General features: G+C 40.6%; 2 protein-coding genes across 3 annotated transcripts; one reads left to right on the top strand and one right to left on the bottom strand.

Moving 5' to 3' along the window:
* Positions 1-8,241: 8,241 nt before the first annotated feature.
* On the bottom strand, positions 8,242-12,693 carry LOC144455840 (uncharacterized). Its single transcript, XM_078149757.1, has 2 exons — positions 11,884-12,693; positions 8,242-9,830 (listed from the first exon to the last, which is right to left on the bottom strand). Exon 2 carries the CDS (start codon positions 9,782-9,784, stop codon positions 9,398-9,400), a length of 387 nt encoding a protein of 128 aa, XP_078005883.1. The 5' UTR covers positions 9,785-9,830; positions 11,884-12,693; the 3' UTR covers positions 8,242-9,397.
* A 110-nt stretch (positions 12,694-12,803) lies between these two features.
* ID2 (inhibitor of DNA binding 2) lies at positions 12,804-15,264 on the top strand. Of its 2 annotated transcripts, XM_020992675.2 has the most exons (3): positions 12,806-13,265; positions 13,629-13,692; positions 14,485-15,264. In XM_020992675.2, the coding sequence occupies exons 1-2, from the start codon at positions 12,918-12,920 to the stop codon at positions 13,683-13,685; spliced, it is 405 nt and encodes a 134-aa protein (XP_020848334.1). In that variant the 5' UTR covers positions 12,806-12,917; the 3' UTR covers positions 13,686-13,692; positions 14,485-15,264. The 2 variants fall into 2 exon arrangements, with proteins under 2 accessions (XP_078005882.1, XP_020848334.1); XM_078149756.1 differs by lacking the exon at positions 13,629-13,692 and having other exon boundaries at positions 12,804-13,265.
* The last annotated feature ends 3,429 nt before the right edge of the window (positions 15,265-18,693 follow it).

Here is an 18,693-nt window from a genome sequence, read left to right on the forward strand (position 1 = left end):
CTATAATTTTCTTTCTCTATTTTGACTCTTCCTGGTTTAGGTATCAACACCATATTTGTATCATAAAAAGAATTTGGTAAGACTCCTTCTTCACCTATTTTCCCAAATAGTCTATATAGTATTGGAATTAATTGTTCTTTAAATGTTTGATAGAATTCGCATGTAAATCCATCTGGCCCTGGAGATTTTTTCCTAGGGAGTTCATCAATGGCTTGTTCAATTTCTTTTTCTGAGATGGGGTTATTTAAGTATTTTACTTCCTCTTCGTTAATCTGGGCAATTTATATTTTTGTAAATATGTATGCATTTCACTAAGATTGTCAAATTTGTTGGCATATAGTTGGGCAAAATAATTCCTAATTATTGTTTTAATTTCCTCTTCCTTGGTGGTAGCTTCACCCTTTTCATTCTTGATACTAGTAATTTGGTTTTCTTCTTTCTTTTTTTAATTAAATTAACCAAAGGTTATCTATTTTATTGGTTTTTTCATAAAACCATCTCTTAGTTTTATTTATTAGTTCAATAGTTTTCTTAATTTCAATTTTATTAATTTTTCCTTTGGTTTTCAATATTTCTAATTTGGTGTTTAGTTGAGGATTTTTAATTTGTTCTTTTTCTAGTTTTTTTAGTTGTATGCCCAATTCATTAATCTCCTCTTTTTCTATTTTATTTATGTAAGCATTTAGAGATATAAAACTTCCCCTAAGAACTGCTTTCACTGCATCCCATAGTTTTGGTATGTTGTCTCATTATTGTCATTCTCTTGAATGAAATTATTGATTGTTTCTATGATTTGTTGTTTGACCCAATCATTTTTTAGGATTAGATTATTTAGTTTCCAATTATTTTTTAGTCTATCTTTCCATGGCCCTTTATTACATATAATTTTTATTGCATCATGATCTGAAAAGGATGCATTTAATATTTCTGCCTTTCTGCATTGGATTGTGAGGTTTTTATGCCCTAGTACATGGTCAATTTTTGTGTATGTGCCATGTACTGCTGAGAAAAAGTATATTCCTTTCTATCCCCATTCAGTTTTCTCCAGAGGTCTATCATACCTAACTTTTCTAATGTTCTATTCACCTCCTTAACTTCTTTCTTGTTTATTTTGTGGTTAGATTATCTAGTGCAGAGGGGGAGGTTCAGGTCCCCCACTAGTATAGTTTTGCTGTCTATTTCTTCCTGTAACTCCCTGAACTTCTCCTGTAAGAATTTGGATGCTATACCATTTGGTGCATATATGTTTAGTAATGATATTACTTCATTGTCTATGGTGCCTTTTAGCAGGATGTAGTTTCCTTCCTTATCTCTTTTGATTAGATCTATTTTTGCTTTTGCTTTGTCTGAGATCAGGATTGCTACCCCTGCTTTTTTTACTTCAGCTGAAGCATAATATATTCTGCTCCAGCCTTTTACCTTTACCCTGTATGTGTCACTCTTTTTCAAATGTGTTTCCTATAAACAACATATTGTAGGATTATGGTTTTTAATCCATTCTGCAATCCATTTCCGTTTTATGGGAGAGTTCATCCCATTCACATTCACAGTTATGATTACTATCTGTGTCTTTTTCTCCATCCTTTTCCCCCCCTATTTATGCTTTTCTTTCTCCTTTTTCCTTTCCCCCTTCACTAGTGTTTTGCTTTTGACCACCCTCCTTCAGTCCTCTCCCTTTTATTATCCCTTTCCCTTTTCTTCCCCTTTAGTCTTACTGCTTCTTCCCTCCCTTCTTTCCCCTCCTTTCTTTCCCCTCTTTTCTTTCCCCTTTTCCCTCCTACTGCCTATAGGGCAAGTTAGATTTCTATACCTAACTGATTATGTTATGCCCTTCTTGAGAGATGAGAGTTCAAACAATGCTCCCCCCCTTCTTTCCCTCTGCTGTAATAGGATTTTGTCTTTTCCTGTAATGTAATTTACCCTTGTCTGCCTCCTCCTTTCTCAGTACATTTTCTAAGATCAGATTGATCCACTTATTTGGATCCATTTAACCCACTTGATTAGATTTTTTTTTATCATTACATCAAAGTCAACTAATATCCACCCTCTTTATGTATACTCCTTTAACATGGTGTAATAACAATACAGTTCTCAAGGTTGCAAGTGTCATTTCCCTTGTAGGGGTTAAACAGCCCCTTATTAACAACATATTGTATCTTTCTGTCCCATTTACCTTTTGTCTTCTTGAGTCTGTACTTGAAGATCAAATTTTTTGTTGAGCTCTGGTCTTTTTATCAGGAAAGTTTGGAAGTCCCTATTTCATTGAATATCCATCTCCTCCCTTGAAAAATGATGCTCATTTTTGCTGGGTAATTGATCCTTGGCTGCATCCAAGCTCCTTTGCCTTATGGAATATCATGTTCCATGCCCTGCGGTCTTTTAATGTAGAAGCTGCAAGGTCCTGTGTAATCCTGACTGTGGTTCCATGATATTTAAATTGTTTCTTTCTGGCTGCTTGCAGCACCTTCTCTTTCATCTGGTAATTTTGGAATTTTGCTATTATATTCCTTGGTTGTCAATTTGGGATCTCTTTCAGGTGGTGATGGTGGATTCTTTCTATGGTTATTTTCCCTTCTGGTTCTAGGACTTCAGGGCAGTTTTCCTTTATGATTTCCTGAAAGATACTGTCCAGGCTCTTTTTTTCATCATGATTTTCAGGTAGTCCAATAATTTTTAAATTGTCTCTCCTGAGTCGATTTTCCAGGTCGTTGTTTTACTGATGAGGTATTTTACATTTTCATCTATTTTTTCATTTTTTTGTTTCTGTTTGACTGATTCTTGCTCTCTCATAGAGACATTAGTTTCCATTTGTCCAATTCTAGTTTTTAACAGATTGTTTTCTTCTGTTAGTTTTTGTTCTTCCTTCTTCAATTGGCCAATTGTGTTTTTTAGGGACTTGTTTTCTTCAGTGTATTTTTTTTCCAATTGGCCAATTGTATTTTTGAAGGACTCTTCTACCTCTCTCATTTGACTATTAAAATCCTTCTTGAGCTCTTCTAAGAAGGCTTTTTGGGCTTCAGACCAGTTCATATTCCCTTTTGGTTGCAGATGTGGGTTTGTTGACAATGTTGTCCTCTTCAGAATTTCTGTCTTGATCTTCACTCTTCTCATAATATGAATCTATGGTATGTTTCTTTTTACTCATGGTGTTTCTTTATTCCCTGGCCTTTAAAGAGATTGAGCTCTCCTGCTGGGGAACAGAGGGCTGACCCAAGCTTCTTGTGTTGGGAGCCTAGGTCTTGGTCACTGGCTTTGTGTGCTGGGGCCTCTGCTGTTGGCAATTGGAGGCTGTAGGTTTCTGGCAGCTTACCTCTGTTGGGCTGGAATCAGCAAGGCTGGAACTTTCAGGCAATTCTAGGTTGCCTGCTTTTCCTTTCCTTTAGCTTTCTTCAGCTCCTTTTAGATGGGTGCTGCAGGGTGTTTATCTGCCTGGGGCCCCCTGCAGTGTTGTCTCCCTCTTTCTGCTAATGCACTGGAGATTCCTTTGAGGTAGAGTGCAAGGCACCTGGTGGTTTTCTGAGCTGGTTTCCACCAGTTCCCCCCCTCACTGAGGCACTCAGAGGTCCAGGTGTTGGTGTTTGCCTGTTCACCTGGGCTTCAGGATTTCTTCACAATTGGAGGCTGCAGGGCTCTACAGCTCACCTGGTGTTGGGCTGGAACAGCAAGGCTGGGGTTTAGGAAGCTTTAGGTTGTTTCTTCACCTCCTTTCAGATGAATGCAGCAGGGTACTTATCTGCCTGGGGCCCCTTGTAGTTCTGCTCCCTTATTTTTGCTGAGGCACTGGGAGACCCGTTTGCTGGGCTGCTGCACTGCTGCTCCCTCTTTCTTCTAGTTCAGCTGTTCCAGGGTTTTTTTTCTGGGGTGATATTTTCTGGGTTTTCAGAGGTTGATAGGGGAGAGTGACAGTGACTACCTTTTCACTTCACCATCTTGGCTCCCAGAAGCGGAAGTGTCTAGTGTATTACCTTTTGCTGGAACTCTGCACTATGACCTGTCCATCTCGGGTAACCCCACGTGGCATAGTTCATAGTTTCATCGAGCTATGCAAGCCCCTCAACCAAGACAAGGCAGTGATCCAGGAGGGGTATCTTATTATACTATATTATTATTACACTGTAAACTCCTAGAGGGCAAGAACCATGTCTCTTTTGTTTGTTTAATCCTTTTGTTTAATATAGCAGTTAGCATAGTGCCTTGTATATGCTTAAGAAATATTTGTTCTAGTCAACTGCTATAACAGCAAAATTGTTACACTACTGCCAGAGTATCACAGAATTACAGAACTAGAGCCAGATGGGACCTCAGAGTCCATCTAGTGCAACTCCTAATTTAATAGATGGGGAAACTGAAGCCAAGAAAAGTAAAGTAACTTGCCCCAGATTACATAGGATTAAGCATCAGAGATGAAAGCTGACCCCACATTCTCTGACAGTAGAATCAGTGCTCTTTCCACTTTACCATGTTGCCTCCCACAGTTAATTTTAAAAACTATTTCAATGCTCCAATGCATCTGTGATCTCATTTGGTATGGGTACTCCCCTCAAGGGCGCAGATTTTATCCACATATCTCTGCAAATCTTCTATAGAGGACTTAACATGGTTCCTTCCATATAATAAGTAAATATATCCTCACCAATAATAATAAAACCTGTGGCTTAACACATTGAGGGATTTTCTTTTAAAAACCATAATGCTTTACTGTTGGATGCTCCTGAAATGTCAAGCCAGAACGCTGAGGCCTAAAAACTTTACACTTTACACCCAAGGGAACAGCTCTAACTGCTAGATTTAGAGTCTTGTAGGTTACCTGTTCCCCTTATTTACCTCTTCTCCCTGTCTGAGAGATTAACCTTTGGTTAGAAAGGATCAGGGGAAAGTCTGGGGATGCATAGTTCACATAAGAAATAATTATTTAAGTAGTGAAAAGAGTCCTTTGCACTGAGAGTGAGGAGGCCTGAGCTCTAGACCTGAATCATCTATTAACTATAAAATTATTTACTGTAAAATGACAAGATTTGAACTAGATAAATCTATACTGCCCTTCCCACTTTTGAGTTCCATTTATTCTATTAAAATAGGGATTCTTAACCTCTTTTGAGTTATGGTTTTGGTCTGGCAAAGTTTATGGACCCCTTTTCAAAATAATGTTTTTAGATAATTTAAAGAAATGCTAAATTTCTGTTAGAGGCCAATTAAAAAAAAAAAGATGTCATTATCCTCCTTTCAGGTTCACAAACCCCCTGAAAACCAGCCCTTCCCCAAAGGTCCATGGGCAAAGAATGTACTCCAGTACTTAGATTCTAGAGTTTAACAATTCATTAAATACGAAGAACTTTTACAACTTACAAAGTGCTTTCACATACATTCTCTCACAAAATTACAAGATCTTATGAACTGGAAAGGACTTTAGGTTTCTCATTCACTCCATTTCATTTACTTAAAGAAAATGAAGTCCAGAAGGAAAGTGTACTGCCCAAGGTCAAACAACTAGCTAGTGGCACAGCTGGCAGTAGAACCCAAGGCTCCCAATTTCCAATTCTTTCCACTGGTTCTTCACAGCAATCCTATAAAGTTGACAAGGAGAGTAGTATTATCCTCATTCTGTGGTCAAGGAAACTGAGGCCCCGGGTTTGCTCCCCTCCTGGGCAGAACAGCTGGGGCTAGAATCCTGGTCAATTGATCTAGGCCAGAGACTGAGCTGGCAACTTATCCTGTACACTGATTTTTAAAATGTAAATATTCAACCTACACTTAGGGTCATGGGATTTAGTGCTGGAAGGAGCCTTAGAGATGGTCTAGTTTAAGGGTGGAGAACCTGAGGCCTCAAGGCCACATGTGGCCATCATTGGGTGAGGCCTTTTGACTGAGTCCAAGTTTTACAGAACAAATCCCATTATTAAGGGGATTTGTTCTGTGGAGTTTGGATTCAAAGAGCCACACCCAAGGACCTAGATGGTCAGTATGGCCTACAGGCCACAGGTTCCCCATCCCTGGACTAGTTCAGTTGCTCGTTTTACAAATGAGGCCTAGAAAAGAAAACTGATTTTTGTTAGATCACACAGAGAGTAAAGGGAAGAACCTGGATTCCCAGGCAGGTCACTCAGATGTCAAATGCAAAGGAGGATGTATATGTAGCAGGTGTTACAAAACTTTCACAAAGTTTGCAGAAGTGGGGATGGGGGTGGGGATGGGGAAAGGGAACTATGGGTGTGGAACACTGAATATCACTTAGGACTTAGTTGACATAATGGTTTAGTTTGGGAGAATTTTTCCCCTTTTTTATCCTTTGTTCTAAGGGTTATCTCTTTGTGAGGGGAGGGAAGATAACACTGGGAAATATCGTTGAGGTTAAAAAAAATCAATAAAAATTTAAAACAAATAACTGCACTCCTTTCTCAATCACCATGTATACTATCTCCAGGATCGGTGACTTGGTAAGGCATCTGTGGTGCAGTGCAAACACAATGGATTTAGAGTCAGAGTACCTGGTGCAAGTATACTGGGCTCTGCCACTTACCACCTTCGTTACTTTGGACAAGTTCTTTGGCCCAGCTGTGCCTCAGTTTCTTTATCTGTAAAATGTGGGCACAGTTCTAGACGTACTGGGAGGCGCCCCTGGAGAGCCTCTCCGCGGGCAGTGACAGACCGACTATCCCGAGCTTTGGTCACGCTCCTGACGAGCTGTGCTGGGGTGGGGTTAAAGCTACAGTCTCTGCTCCCGAATTGGGACGTCCTAGCGCCCTAGGTGCAGTGGATGGCACCGCCTCCCAGGCGGGCTCTAACTTGACCTTGCGTCACCAGGATCCCCTCCAATCCCCCGCCGCGCCCGCACCCTGGGGTCTCCACTTACTAGGCAGATCCCTTAGCCGACGCAGGTCCCTTGGTCCCGCCCCTGGCCCCCCTTCCGGGGCTGCCTCGGGAACCCGGGTCGCCCGAGCCTCCCGGGATGGTTTGGGCTTTGACGGCACGCGACAGGCGCGTGGCACGGAGGTTGCGGAGAGCTGAGCGGCGCTTCCCCAACAAAATGGAGATGGTGACTGCGCTGTTTTGGTTTTTTTTTTTAAGAAAAAGGAAAGAAAAATACCCGACACAGGTACAGCCGGAGAGTATGCCAAAAGAGAGACAGAAAAGAGAACCCCCCACCCTCCCAACTTGCTAGCATGGAACTACGGAAGCCTTGAGTGCGAAAACAGCCCTTACAGGCAGATGAAAAGCTCTGACTTAACTCCAGGCTAAGGACTTGTCTGCAGAGTACGTATTGTGGAGAAAATGTGTCAGCGGGTGAGAAGAACGGAGCGAAGGCTGTCAACAAAAGAGCTTTGCCAGAGCGCCCAGCGAAGGGATGAGGCAGACAGACCTATTCCGAGGTGGTGCACGTGGGGCTCCGGGCCGCTCGAGTTCTTTAAAAGTTGAAGTGAAGTCATTGTATTGGCTAACTTTATCCCAACCGGCAGCACATAGGTGGTTTCGGCCAAGAAAAAAAAAATAGTGCACAATGTGTTTCTTGTTAGGAACTCAAAAGGCAGGGACTCAGGTTTTTCTTTCTACGCTACATTATAATGTTAAGATGTAGTTTAATTCTGGACAAAACCGCTCTTTGAGATGGATGTTAATGAATTCCCACAGATGATGTTGGCCAAACAGTGGTCAGTTTGTGATTTGATTTCCAGCGTCAAGATGTGAGGGATCAGGATAGAAAAGCACTTTGAGGGGAAGAGGCCGCCTACAAGCCGGATTGTTACTACAAGCTAATTGTGCTGAGCGCAGCTGCGCAGAGCGGAGCCGCTGTCCTAGAAGGAGGCGCAGACTTCCTGACGCCAGCCTGCGGAGCTCCCACCAACACGCTGGCAGCTCCAGATTGTTTTCCAGACCTTATCTCTAGCTCAAGTTAATTTTCTTTTTAATTTTGTGACCGGAACAAAAGTAACAGGAAAATCCTTTGTGAAAGCAAAACGCTGTTACAGATCGGTGCACTTCACAGCATTTGTAACTAAATATTTGCAGTGCTGGTAGTTAAATCAACCTTTCCAAAAAAACTTCTCAAACTCTGCTTTCTTTGAACGGATCTGAAAGGCGATATCTCTAAAGGGAATCAGACAGTTGAAAGCAATTGATTTAGAAAGACATTTTACCTGGTCCAGTTAAAAATCTTGGGGCAAATAAGCCAGCATTGGAATTCTTGAAGGAATTATTCAAAATTGTGGGTTTGGAAAGTAATAATCCATTTTATAAGCTGAACCGTTTTGTTAATGTAATTTATTACTGATTTGTTAAGAGTAAAACTAGAGGTCATATACTACTATATTTTCAAAAGTACCTAAAAGGTGAACAATAAACATCTTCCATTTGAAGATAGTTTAAAATAAAATTCAGTTGTCTATCCCTCCTTAAATTTTCTTAGAATCAATCCTGTTTTGTCCACTTCTCCATTGTTCCCCACCTTGTACTATGCACATCTGTGTAGTTACCCTCAGTAGATCTTAAGCTCCTTGAGGGTAAGGACTTACTTTTCATCTTTGCAACCCCAAAGAATTGCACAGTGCTTTGCACATAGAAAGTTCGTAATAACTGTTGAATTGAATCTTGTTTCAGGCTAACGACTTCCTTTGCCAACGTATTAAATAAACAAGTAAAAAACATGGACTCGTAATCCACATGCTGTTTCCTCGAAAACCACAACAAACCCTTTAACTAGATAACATAATCAGGAATATTTTCCATTCCCCATCCCCACTCTGTTTTTCTAAAGCTCAGCCGACGACATACATATTAAATCAGTTGAGGAAAGATGATAATTATTAGCACTTTCAGATTGCAGTGGTAGATCATGGATGATTCCGGATGCCATAAACTATATGGGAATGTTTGCATCTGGCTCTTAATGGGGAACTTTCCTTCAAGATAAACCAAAGACAGAGGAAGTCTCAACAAGCTGTCTTTAAGTTTCTATACTCTTTATCTTTTTTGGTTTAAAATGCAGTCTTCGCTCTGGACTAAATTTGGATGTTCACTTTGTAGTGGTAATGAGGGGTGTAAACTGGCTTGTTCCCACTTCTGGCTTACTGCCCTACAGTCGCTGGAGGGGTAAAGGAAAAGCCGCAGGGTGGGGGGGGGAAGAAACTGTGGACATCCTCCCTGAGGGGCTTCTACGGAAAAATAAAATGGCATTTTGTATAATCTGCGGTTCCTAAGGGAAGGACTCCAGAAGGAAAGAAAACTCTTTAAGGATATCTTTAGGAGCCTTGGGATCAAAGTCATTCATTGCGGATATAAAAAAGGGAGAAAAATATCAGTATTTGCTAGAAAAAGTAACCTTCCTAACACCACCTTCTAGCCTTCCATTCCAGCACAGCCTAGCTTGAAAAAAATATTTTATTTTGGCAAAACTTGAATTACATTATGCTTTTACCATTTTTCCCTCGCAAAACTTTGCAAAGGAAGATTTTTCTCTTCTCGCTCTTTTTCTTTCCCTCCCACAAATAACTAGTAACTTAAGACATGCAACTGGCTGCAGGTGCTTGCTGGCCCTGGAGCAGCCAAGGGCCGAGGTGAGGCATGAAACTGCCCCTGTCTCAGAGGCATTGATCAGCTGGGAGAGCCCGCTGACTGACAGCCCCGGTTGCCGTGGCAGCCGCCTGAGCGGCGCCGCGAGGACAAGGCTGGAGGGCGGCGGTGAATGGGCGGCGTCACGCGCCTGGCGCCAGAGAGTCTGCTCCGGGGCTCGCGGCTCCGGCTCTGCAGCGGCCTGGGTTGTTCGCTGCTGTTGCTGCTGCTGCCAATTCATCACCTGTCAGGGATCACTCAGGGGGTCACAGGCGAAATGGACACAGCTGTGAGAACAAAACCAGGGGGAAGAAAGGAGAGAAATCCCAATTGCGCCAGATGTGCAAAAAGGACCTTGAGAATTTCAGCCCCCCCTTCTCTTCCTCCCCGCGTCTCCCTTGCCCCTCACCCCCCCCATCACATTGCATCACACAGTAATTGCAAAGCCGCCTCCTTTCTCCCAGCCCCTTGCAATGCATGAGCTGTGGCTGCCTGTGCACCCAACAGAGAGCTGCTTCTGATTAGAGCAGAAATGGCCTGGACACAGATGTTAGCAGCAACTATAGTATTTGGAATAAAGATACCAGGACAAATGAGCAAGTCTTAAAATATAAAGGGGACTTCCAGAACTCATGGGGTTGAGGGTGTATACTATGTAATTAAGGGGGGGGGAGGAGAGGGAAAAAAAAACCACCTACCACCCCACAGGAAACCTTTCACACCTTTTTGCCACATACAAGTTTAGTCATTCCAAGACCCTCTCTTCCAGCTGGGATCATTTGAACTTTGGAGTCTTCAAATGCAAATACATATGCTTAAATGGATGGAATTCTATTCATTAAAACCTACACAGAAAATAATGCTGTAGCAACACTTTTCTAACACATAATTTAAAAGGTTAACATTGGTACCTCTGAGAGAGAAATCTGCAACTAAATTACTCGGTTATTTTTATCACTTACTTTTACAACTTTGTGACACCTATCTTAAATATAAAATTAGATTGTTGATCAATGGTAGTTCTGTAGAATCAGACTGGAAACTTCTTAAAAATTTTAAGCATATATGAGTTTTCCTATGAGTTCAAAATGATCATCTGGGGAGGGAGCATACTGGTTTAATCCACTTTTCAGGCAACAACAAAACAACAATTCCACACCTAAATAGCAGAACCACTGTTAGAGTAATGAAGCTGACTATGATGGAGGCAGGCATTGTTCTTGGAAAACAACTAAGAATATGTCAAGTTCACATCATTTCATTGTCCAATAATAATGATAATAATTTCAGAAATCTGAACATGTTGACATTAAAAGTACGACAGCACTCACTAAGAGTGTCAATACAAAAAAATCTGTTCCCTTGTGGCAGTCATGGGACAGTAACACCTGCATTAAATCATTACATTAAAAAGGTAAAATGTGGTAAAGCTATGGTCATAAATCACTTCCTGATTTAATATCAGACATTTTGTTACTTTAATGATGAAATGACTAAAGATTCTGGAGCAATCAGCCTCTTTCATTTTTATTGAAATTTGCTTATTTGTAATTCTTGCCTGAGTCTGTGGCAGATTTCAACAATACTAGGAGCCATCCAACTCCATCCCTCCTCATCCTCAAAACTTGAAATTACCTGAATTATTCTAGGTACAATTTAGTCCCAGATTAAAAACTCAGAGACCAATGAGTCACATTGTTCAATTACCCCACAGTAAGCAAAACTGAGCATTCTGAGATCTTCCTGCACCAGCTGAAGAAGTCAACATTAAGGAGCGGTGGTGGTGGTGGAGAGGACCAGGAGGAATGTATCCATAGTTTACAATATTGCATACAACTACTAGTTATGCCTCATCTTCCTCAAGGTAGTGTGGTGCAGATTTGTAATAGACTAAATTTGATAAACTTTAGACTAGCTTAAGTTGCGTTTCTCAGAGGACTACTGATCTTCTCTAACTCATTACCAAACCCAAAAGAGATAAATTATATTACAAAACACACACAAAAAAATCAGATGCTCCTTTCATAGGAAGTAGTATAAAGCAACTGAAAATATAATAAGATTCTCCGTCTTTTTTAGTCTGTATGTGTAAGTACAGACAATTTCTCAATTAGGGTTTATTGAAGTAAAACGGTGGCTAGATTCAGTGAAGTGTTTTTAAAAACTCAGAAAAATCGCAAACAAGCTGTCTTTAAAAAAAATTAAATACTTTTGGAAGATACTTATCCTTGGCTATAGAAATAGCTACCTGTCACAATGCTTATGAAGTACAAGAGCAAGGAGAAGTGTCACCACAAACAATTATTGGTGCATAATTAATTACAGTAGTATGCCACTTACCCTGGAGGGAGCAGACCAGCGGGCTTTCAAGGGCAACGTATGTAAATGTAGTTTCAATATGCAAATTTACTTAATGATTTCCGATTAACATGATCATTTAAAATAGTCCAGCCCCTCTCACCAAAGGGAAAACAACGTTTTGTGAAGAGCTCTAGTTTTCAGAGCTTTCTGGCTAATGGACGGAGTGCCAAGTTTCAGTTATACATTTATTTCACCACTTCTACAATTATACCTCCCACCTAGCTCCAGCTTACGACTTTCCGAACTAAACGAGAATCAATGTGTGCCTACCAACTTTGTTTTAAAATGTACTTTAAAGAACACCATTCGTAGCTCAGTTAATCTACCTTTAAAAGCATCAATTTTCAGGAACAGTATTATTTGCTATGACTGCTGGAATACTTTTCCTTTTTCTCAATGGTATTCCATTTGTTACATTCTACTTTGGATTCCACTTCCCTACGCTAAACTTTAAGCCATTACAACTTTAGGTAGTTAAAAGTTCAAAAGGTATGTATGGAAAGGCCATTATTACATACCCCGTACTCTTAAATTCACCAGAGTTTGTGTGCCTCTAACTACTTAATCACTGGAATTAAAATTCAAGAAAGCACATTTTAAATTTTCTAAATACGTTTACACCTAATCTCCTTCCCTACAGTCTTCCTCCTTTTCCAGGGATCTGTGGCAACCGCACAGTATTTACCACCCCAGCTGGGCTCCCTTGGCCACGCCCCCCACTTCTTGAAGATTGGCTTAGAACGCGGAAGGACTGAACGTTCTTTGAGCTTTCACTCCCACCAATGGCAGCGTCCTTCTAGGCTGATGGACAAGTCAAGTTCCACCAATAACAGCCGAGAGAAATTGGATTTGGTCGTCCTAGTGTGTTAGAATAAAAGCAGCCTCGACAGCCTACAGCTTCATTCTGAGAGCCCAGAGAGCTTTTCTGAGTAGAGCTACGGAGGGTAGGCTGCTTCTGTCAGGCAGAGCGCTAGAAGCAACCACTCTCTCTCTTTCTGTGCTGTGCGTTCAACATGAAAGCCTTCAGTCCTGTGAGATCTGTTAGGAAAAACAGCCTCTCTGACCACAACCTGGGTATATCCCGTAGCAAAACCCCGGTGGATGATCCCATGAGTTTGCTCTACAATATGAACGACTGCTACTCCAAATTGAAGGAGCTGGTGCCCAGCATCCCCCAGAACAAGAAAGTGAGCAAGATGGAAATCCTGCAGCATGTTATTGACTACATCTTGGACCTGCAAATAGCTCTAGACTCGCATCCCAGCATTGTCAGCCTTCATCACCAGAGGCCGGGACAAAATCCATCTTCTAGGACACCTCTGACCACTTTAAACACAGACATCAGCATCCTTTCCTTACAGGTAAATGTCTGCCCGTGGTTCTCTACCACCACCCCCTCCCCACCCCTCTTTGGCCAGTTCATACGTAGATAATTCCTTGTGCTGGCTGTCACTAACAACCCCACTGTTGAGACAATTAGGTGGTTAGTGTTAAGTATTTTTGTTGTTGTTGTTAATCAAAATAACTTGAAATAGATTGAATTAGTACTGAAACTGCTAATAAGTTCTCGAGATGTTACACCTTGTGTTTGTAAATACGAATTGTCATAGATTTGTGAAAGGGTAACTGGAAGTTCTATAAGAATACTTTACAAGGTTTTCACGTTTTAGATGCTAACATTGTGCTTCCATTCTTTCCTCTCCCTTTCTCCCCCCCGCTTACAGGCTTCTGAATTCCCCTCAGAGCTAATGTCAAATGAGAGCAAAGCACTCTGTGGCTAAATATATGGTGAGTGTTTGTAGCTTCTGTGTTGAATGGCGAAGTGTTATGCCTGGTGTCTTTTTCCTCATTTAATTCTAAAGGTCCTGTTGTGAAATTGTTCCTGAAATTTTACTTTAAAAATGAGCACTGTTGACAGTACTGTTCATTTAATCTCAGCAAAAGTAATGGGCTTCTAACAACCTGGAAATGCCTGTTTCATCGCTGACCAAACAGAAATTTCCTTTTTAAAACCACGTCTGTAATTCACTGTGATAGTGGCTCACATGAAATGTGTGTTGGCCCGTGGAGGGAATTTTGTCCAGGCTGTTCTCTGCTGTTACTTTGATTATATAAAGTGTTAACCTTCCTGGAAATTAATCTTATTATCAGAAATTCCATGGTGGACTCTTCTTCCCTAAAACTCTAACCCTTCTGGGAGTTATGGGTAACGGAGGATTACTGTCCTGCCCCTGAAATCTGGTGATCTGGGACTGTCTTCTGTATCAGTTAAATAAGTGGCTGTTTTTAATAAAATAATTGCTATAAGAGGCAGACTGGCGCCTCTGAGCTCTGCTTGGAGATCCAAATAAGAGATTGGATTGTTAAGTTTTTCCTCCTGAATGTCTGCTATTTTAATGTTTAATTTGCGCTTTTGAGGCAGTGTGTGTGTTGCATCTGGACGCCAGGGTTTGCCCAATCTTTGAGTGTTTGGTTAAATGTTCAAACTGTGGCTTCCTCCCTGGCGCCAGTCTGTCCGGATCTCTGCCCTTATGTTACATTCTCCTAAACATGCCTCTCTCCTCTCTCAATCTTTTGCAGGTGTTCACGACTCTTTTTTTTTGCACAACAACAACAAAAATTCTACAGGATCTTTTCAGGCGCTGAACTTTATTTTTCAACCATGTAATGAGAGAGGTCAACATCAAGTTAAATGGACCTTTAAACAAAAAGAAAGAAAAATTGAGCATGAATACCCCTTATCCCCAACCCCAGCGTGTTCTATGACCTGGACTGATGTTATTTATGAAGAGACTTTTAAATGCCCTTTCTGCAGTCGGAAGGTTTTCTTTATATACTATTCCCACCATGGGGAGCGAAACGTTAAAACTCACAAGGAATTGCCCATTTTAAGCAGACTTTGCCTTTTTTCAAAGGTGGAGCGTGAGTACTAGAAGGATCCAGTGTTCAGTTACTTAAATGAAGTCTTTTGGTCAGAAATTACCTTTTTTGACAAAGCCTACTGAATACTGTGTATATATTTATATATAAATATATATATATATATATATATTGAGTGAAACCTTGTGAACTCTTTAATTAGAGTTTTCTTGTATAGTGGCAGAGATGTACATTTCTGCAAAAAGTGTAATGATGTACTTAAATCATGCTAAACTTTTTATAAAAGTTTAGTTGTAAACTTAACCCTTTTATACAAAATAAATCAAGTGTGTTTATTGAATGGTGATTGCCTGCTTTATTTCGGAGGACCAGTGCTTTGATTTTTATTATGTTATGTCATAATTGAATCCAAATAAATACAAGTTCAAATTTATGTAGAATGTATATGATTAATAAAACATGCTTGAAGTGAATAACCAATATCTGCATGATTTTTGAATCTCACTCATTCTTAACCTTGTCTTCCCCTCTCTTCCCACCTTGCCTCTTAATAGAGATTGGAAATATGATCCTGAGCAAATGTTATCATATGTGAGGCACACACTGCTAAATTGGGGGGGGGGGGGCCGGCGGCAAAAGTTTGGTTAACTGTAAAGTCTACAGAAATTCACTCGGAATTTTCCCCTGATCCTTACCAGTGAATATTATTTTAAGTTCTGAGCGGCTATGGCATTTCCTTTTAGTTTAATCTAAAGTTAGTAAGAGCTGTGGAACTAAGACTATTTCATTTTTCAATTAGAATAAAGTTGGCTTCAATGTAGAAGGGGTGGGCTAGCAGCTACCTTTCTGAATTTACAAGAATCTGTATGTGAACAGCCTTTTAATTTCAAAAAATAGTTGTAGAACCTCTGACATAACTAAGAACTGGAAGAACTCTGATATGTAACTGATTAAATTTTGGCTGCTCTTTGACCGATTTGCTTCTCCATCAGAATTGAATTAATCTATAATAAGACACTTAAGAAAAAGCGCTATGACAACAGGCTTTATATTCATCTTCCTCATCCAACTCCCTCAATCTGGCTATTTAATATATAATGGTTTATCCGTGTCCCCCTTTTCTAGTTGTGAGACCATTAAATCTTAAGTCCATTTACTATAGCTTCCTACTGCCCTAGAGGAGATCTCACCTGGGGCCACTTTCACTGGACTGAACAGGTGTGTGGGTGGTGCCACAGAGTCTACCAGTACCTGCCTTTCCTTGCCTTTGACAAAATCTACCACCCATTTAGGGCTCCAGTGTGGGGAAAGACTGGAAGGGGGAACCAGAAAGCTGGGCTTGATCTCTTATTGTGCCAGTCACAATCTAGGGATAAACCAGTTCCCAGCGATTGATGAACTCTGGGTACTGGTTGAAGCCTTGAATTGAGAGAAGAGAAAGTAGTTAGGGATGCAAGGGGAAAACCAAGCCTTGCATTACACGCCAGCTACAATCAATCCAAGTTACAACTATTCAGCAAGAGCACATAACCATCTTTTGAAGACGGTTTCCCTCTGCTGGCTAGAAGCTGTCAGAGCAGAGTGACTGAACAGGACTTCGTTTAAGTCACCATTCTATTCTCATTCCCTCTTTACCTCCCTCCAAAAGGAATGCAAAAGGTGATGCTCTATGAATATTTCACACTACAGGACTAAGGTTTGCTGTTTGGTTTTCTTCATATCATTGCAATTCTGAAATTCCTATTTTTCCTGCCCGAGGAGGCAACATTAGGTCTTTGGTCTTATTCTCTATGTTGGGCATCTGGACAAAATGAAGCTGCCCACTTCCTCTCTTTCTCATACTTCTCCTCTCAAAACCCTCCTCTGGGGGAAGTACAGCCTAAGTGAGGCAGTGAAGAAGTTGGCTATAAAATAATAGCACTAAAAAGGAGGTGCAAATGCTTCATCCAAAGAATAAATCAGTAAGATTAAAAAAACAAATAAAGCTAAAAGTTCAAGTGCTGGTGTGAACTATGGCAAGTACCTCTCACCACAATCCTTTTGTAGTACTCCCCTACACAGGTCATTTGATACTAGGCATATGCTAGCATTTTACTGTTAGTTGCTTTTATATGACAATATTTTGAGAGAGAGGAGAAATTACTCAGGATCATACAACTAGTATGTGGTAGAGTCAAGATTTGAACTCTTCCCAATATATCATGATACCTGTTTTATAGCACCTCTGCTTGCACAGGATCAATAAATGTTGATCACAAGCAAGGTAAGGAATGAAAATTTGGAAAATATCTAATACTGCTTTCCATTACCTTCACTATTTGAGGACATTTACTGAGTTTGAAGGAAAAAGGTCTGTTCCTAAAGAGAACCCCAACTAGACCAGTTCCTGTATGCTGGGAATAAATCCAAAGTAGATGATGATAATAACTGGCATATTGCACTTACACGTTTTCCCCATCATTTGCTGAACATCTTGGGGCTGGCCACTCTTTGGACATTCCCTTACTCTCAACCAATCTAAATTCCACCTTCTTGGGAGTGTGTGAAAGTAGCTTTTCTGCTTCATAAATAAGTATCTAATTTTAAGGGGAAGACACTGTTTTGAAAATGCTGAGGGGTGCTGGGATTGGGAATAATGGACATTATAGTAGTGCATTTGTAAGTCCCTAGGCATCAGTTGTTTAAAAAAAGTTTGAGGATTAAAATATAAATTAGTCTACTTTAAGAATGAAAATCAGTTATCTTCTAAGGCTATAAGATGAGGAGAAAGTGCCAACCTGCACTGGAAGAAGGAATTTGCCTCACCTAAGAGTTCCCTACACCAATGAAATCACAGCTCCAATTCCTATCTTTGTCCCTTTCTCTTAAATGTACTAGATTTGGAATCAGAGGACCTGAGTATAAATCCAGGCTTATTTCTTTACTTTTGAACATGTCACTTCATCCACCTGGGCCTCAGTTTTCTCATCTATATAATAAGAGGATTGGATTGTATGCTGTGTTTCTTTCAAAACCCTACCCTTCAAAGCAGGAGAGCCCAGATGATGGAGCCTGAGCACCACCTTCTGGCCTAAAAAGAGAAGGCAGCTACTCACTGTTTAGTACAAATAAATCTTTGCAACAAGCATTTCTGTCTTAGATTAATAAACCACAGGAGAAAATGTAGTATTTTCAAAACGCTTCAACAGAATCATAACCTTACCAGTTTAGGAATAATAGAGGTAACAACTCATTAACACCCGCTCATCCTCTATGATCTTGTCCGTGTCTTCTCACAAATTTTCCATGGGGGTTTACCCAATATGCTGAGGCTATCTTGACCCTGTGTAGATACCAGTGGAGCATATAGACATTCTGTAGGTTCAGGGCTATGCTGGAGCCAGCTTGACTCAGTTTATGAGAAATCAGAGCTTCATTTATTGTTTTGCTCATTGTCTAAACTTAAGAAAGTGATAGAGAAAAATGTTAATAATACAGATTAAACTTAAGAGTAGTATACATTTTTCTCCAGAAAGTTGGTTGTACAACCTTGCACAAGTTTAATACTCATGCTCACTACATGATCAGACTGCCTTTCCTTCCCAGATACACTACCCTTCTGATTCCCTGTTCCCATTCCCCTTATCCTCCCCCCTCAAAGTCCCAACCAAAAGATACTCACCTCTTTCACCGTGCCCTCTGGAAGGCTTGCAACACAAGAAACAAATTTGCTTTCATTTTAAATCATTTGTTTTTCCACTTATTCCATCTCCTGGCTGTCACAGAGACCTGTTTTCCTCCTGATGAGACAGCCTCCCTGTCTGTTCTTTGCAGCATTGGTTTACGCTTTCATTCATTCCTCTACCCTCACCCTCCCCATCAATGTACTGGCTGAGGTGAAGTTGGAATACACCATACTCCCCACTACCA

The sequence above is a fragment of the Phascolarctos cinereus genome, unplaced genomic scaffold, assembly GCF_003287225.1.
Source record: "Phascolarctos cinereus isolate Bilbo 61053 unplaced genomic scaffold, phaCin_HiC Scaffold_2;HRSCAF=192, whole genome shotgun sequence".
NCBI classification, from domain to species: domain Eukaryota; kingdom Metazoa; phylum Chordata; class Mammalia; order Diprotodontia; family Phascolarctidae; genus Phascolarctos; species Phascolarctos cinereus.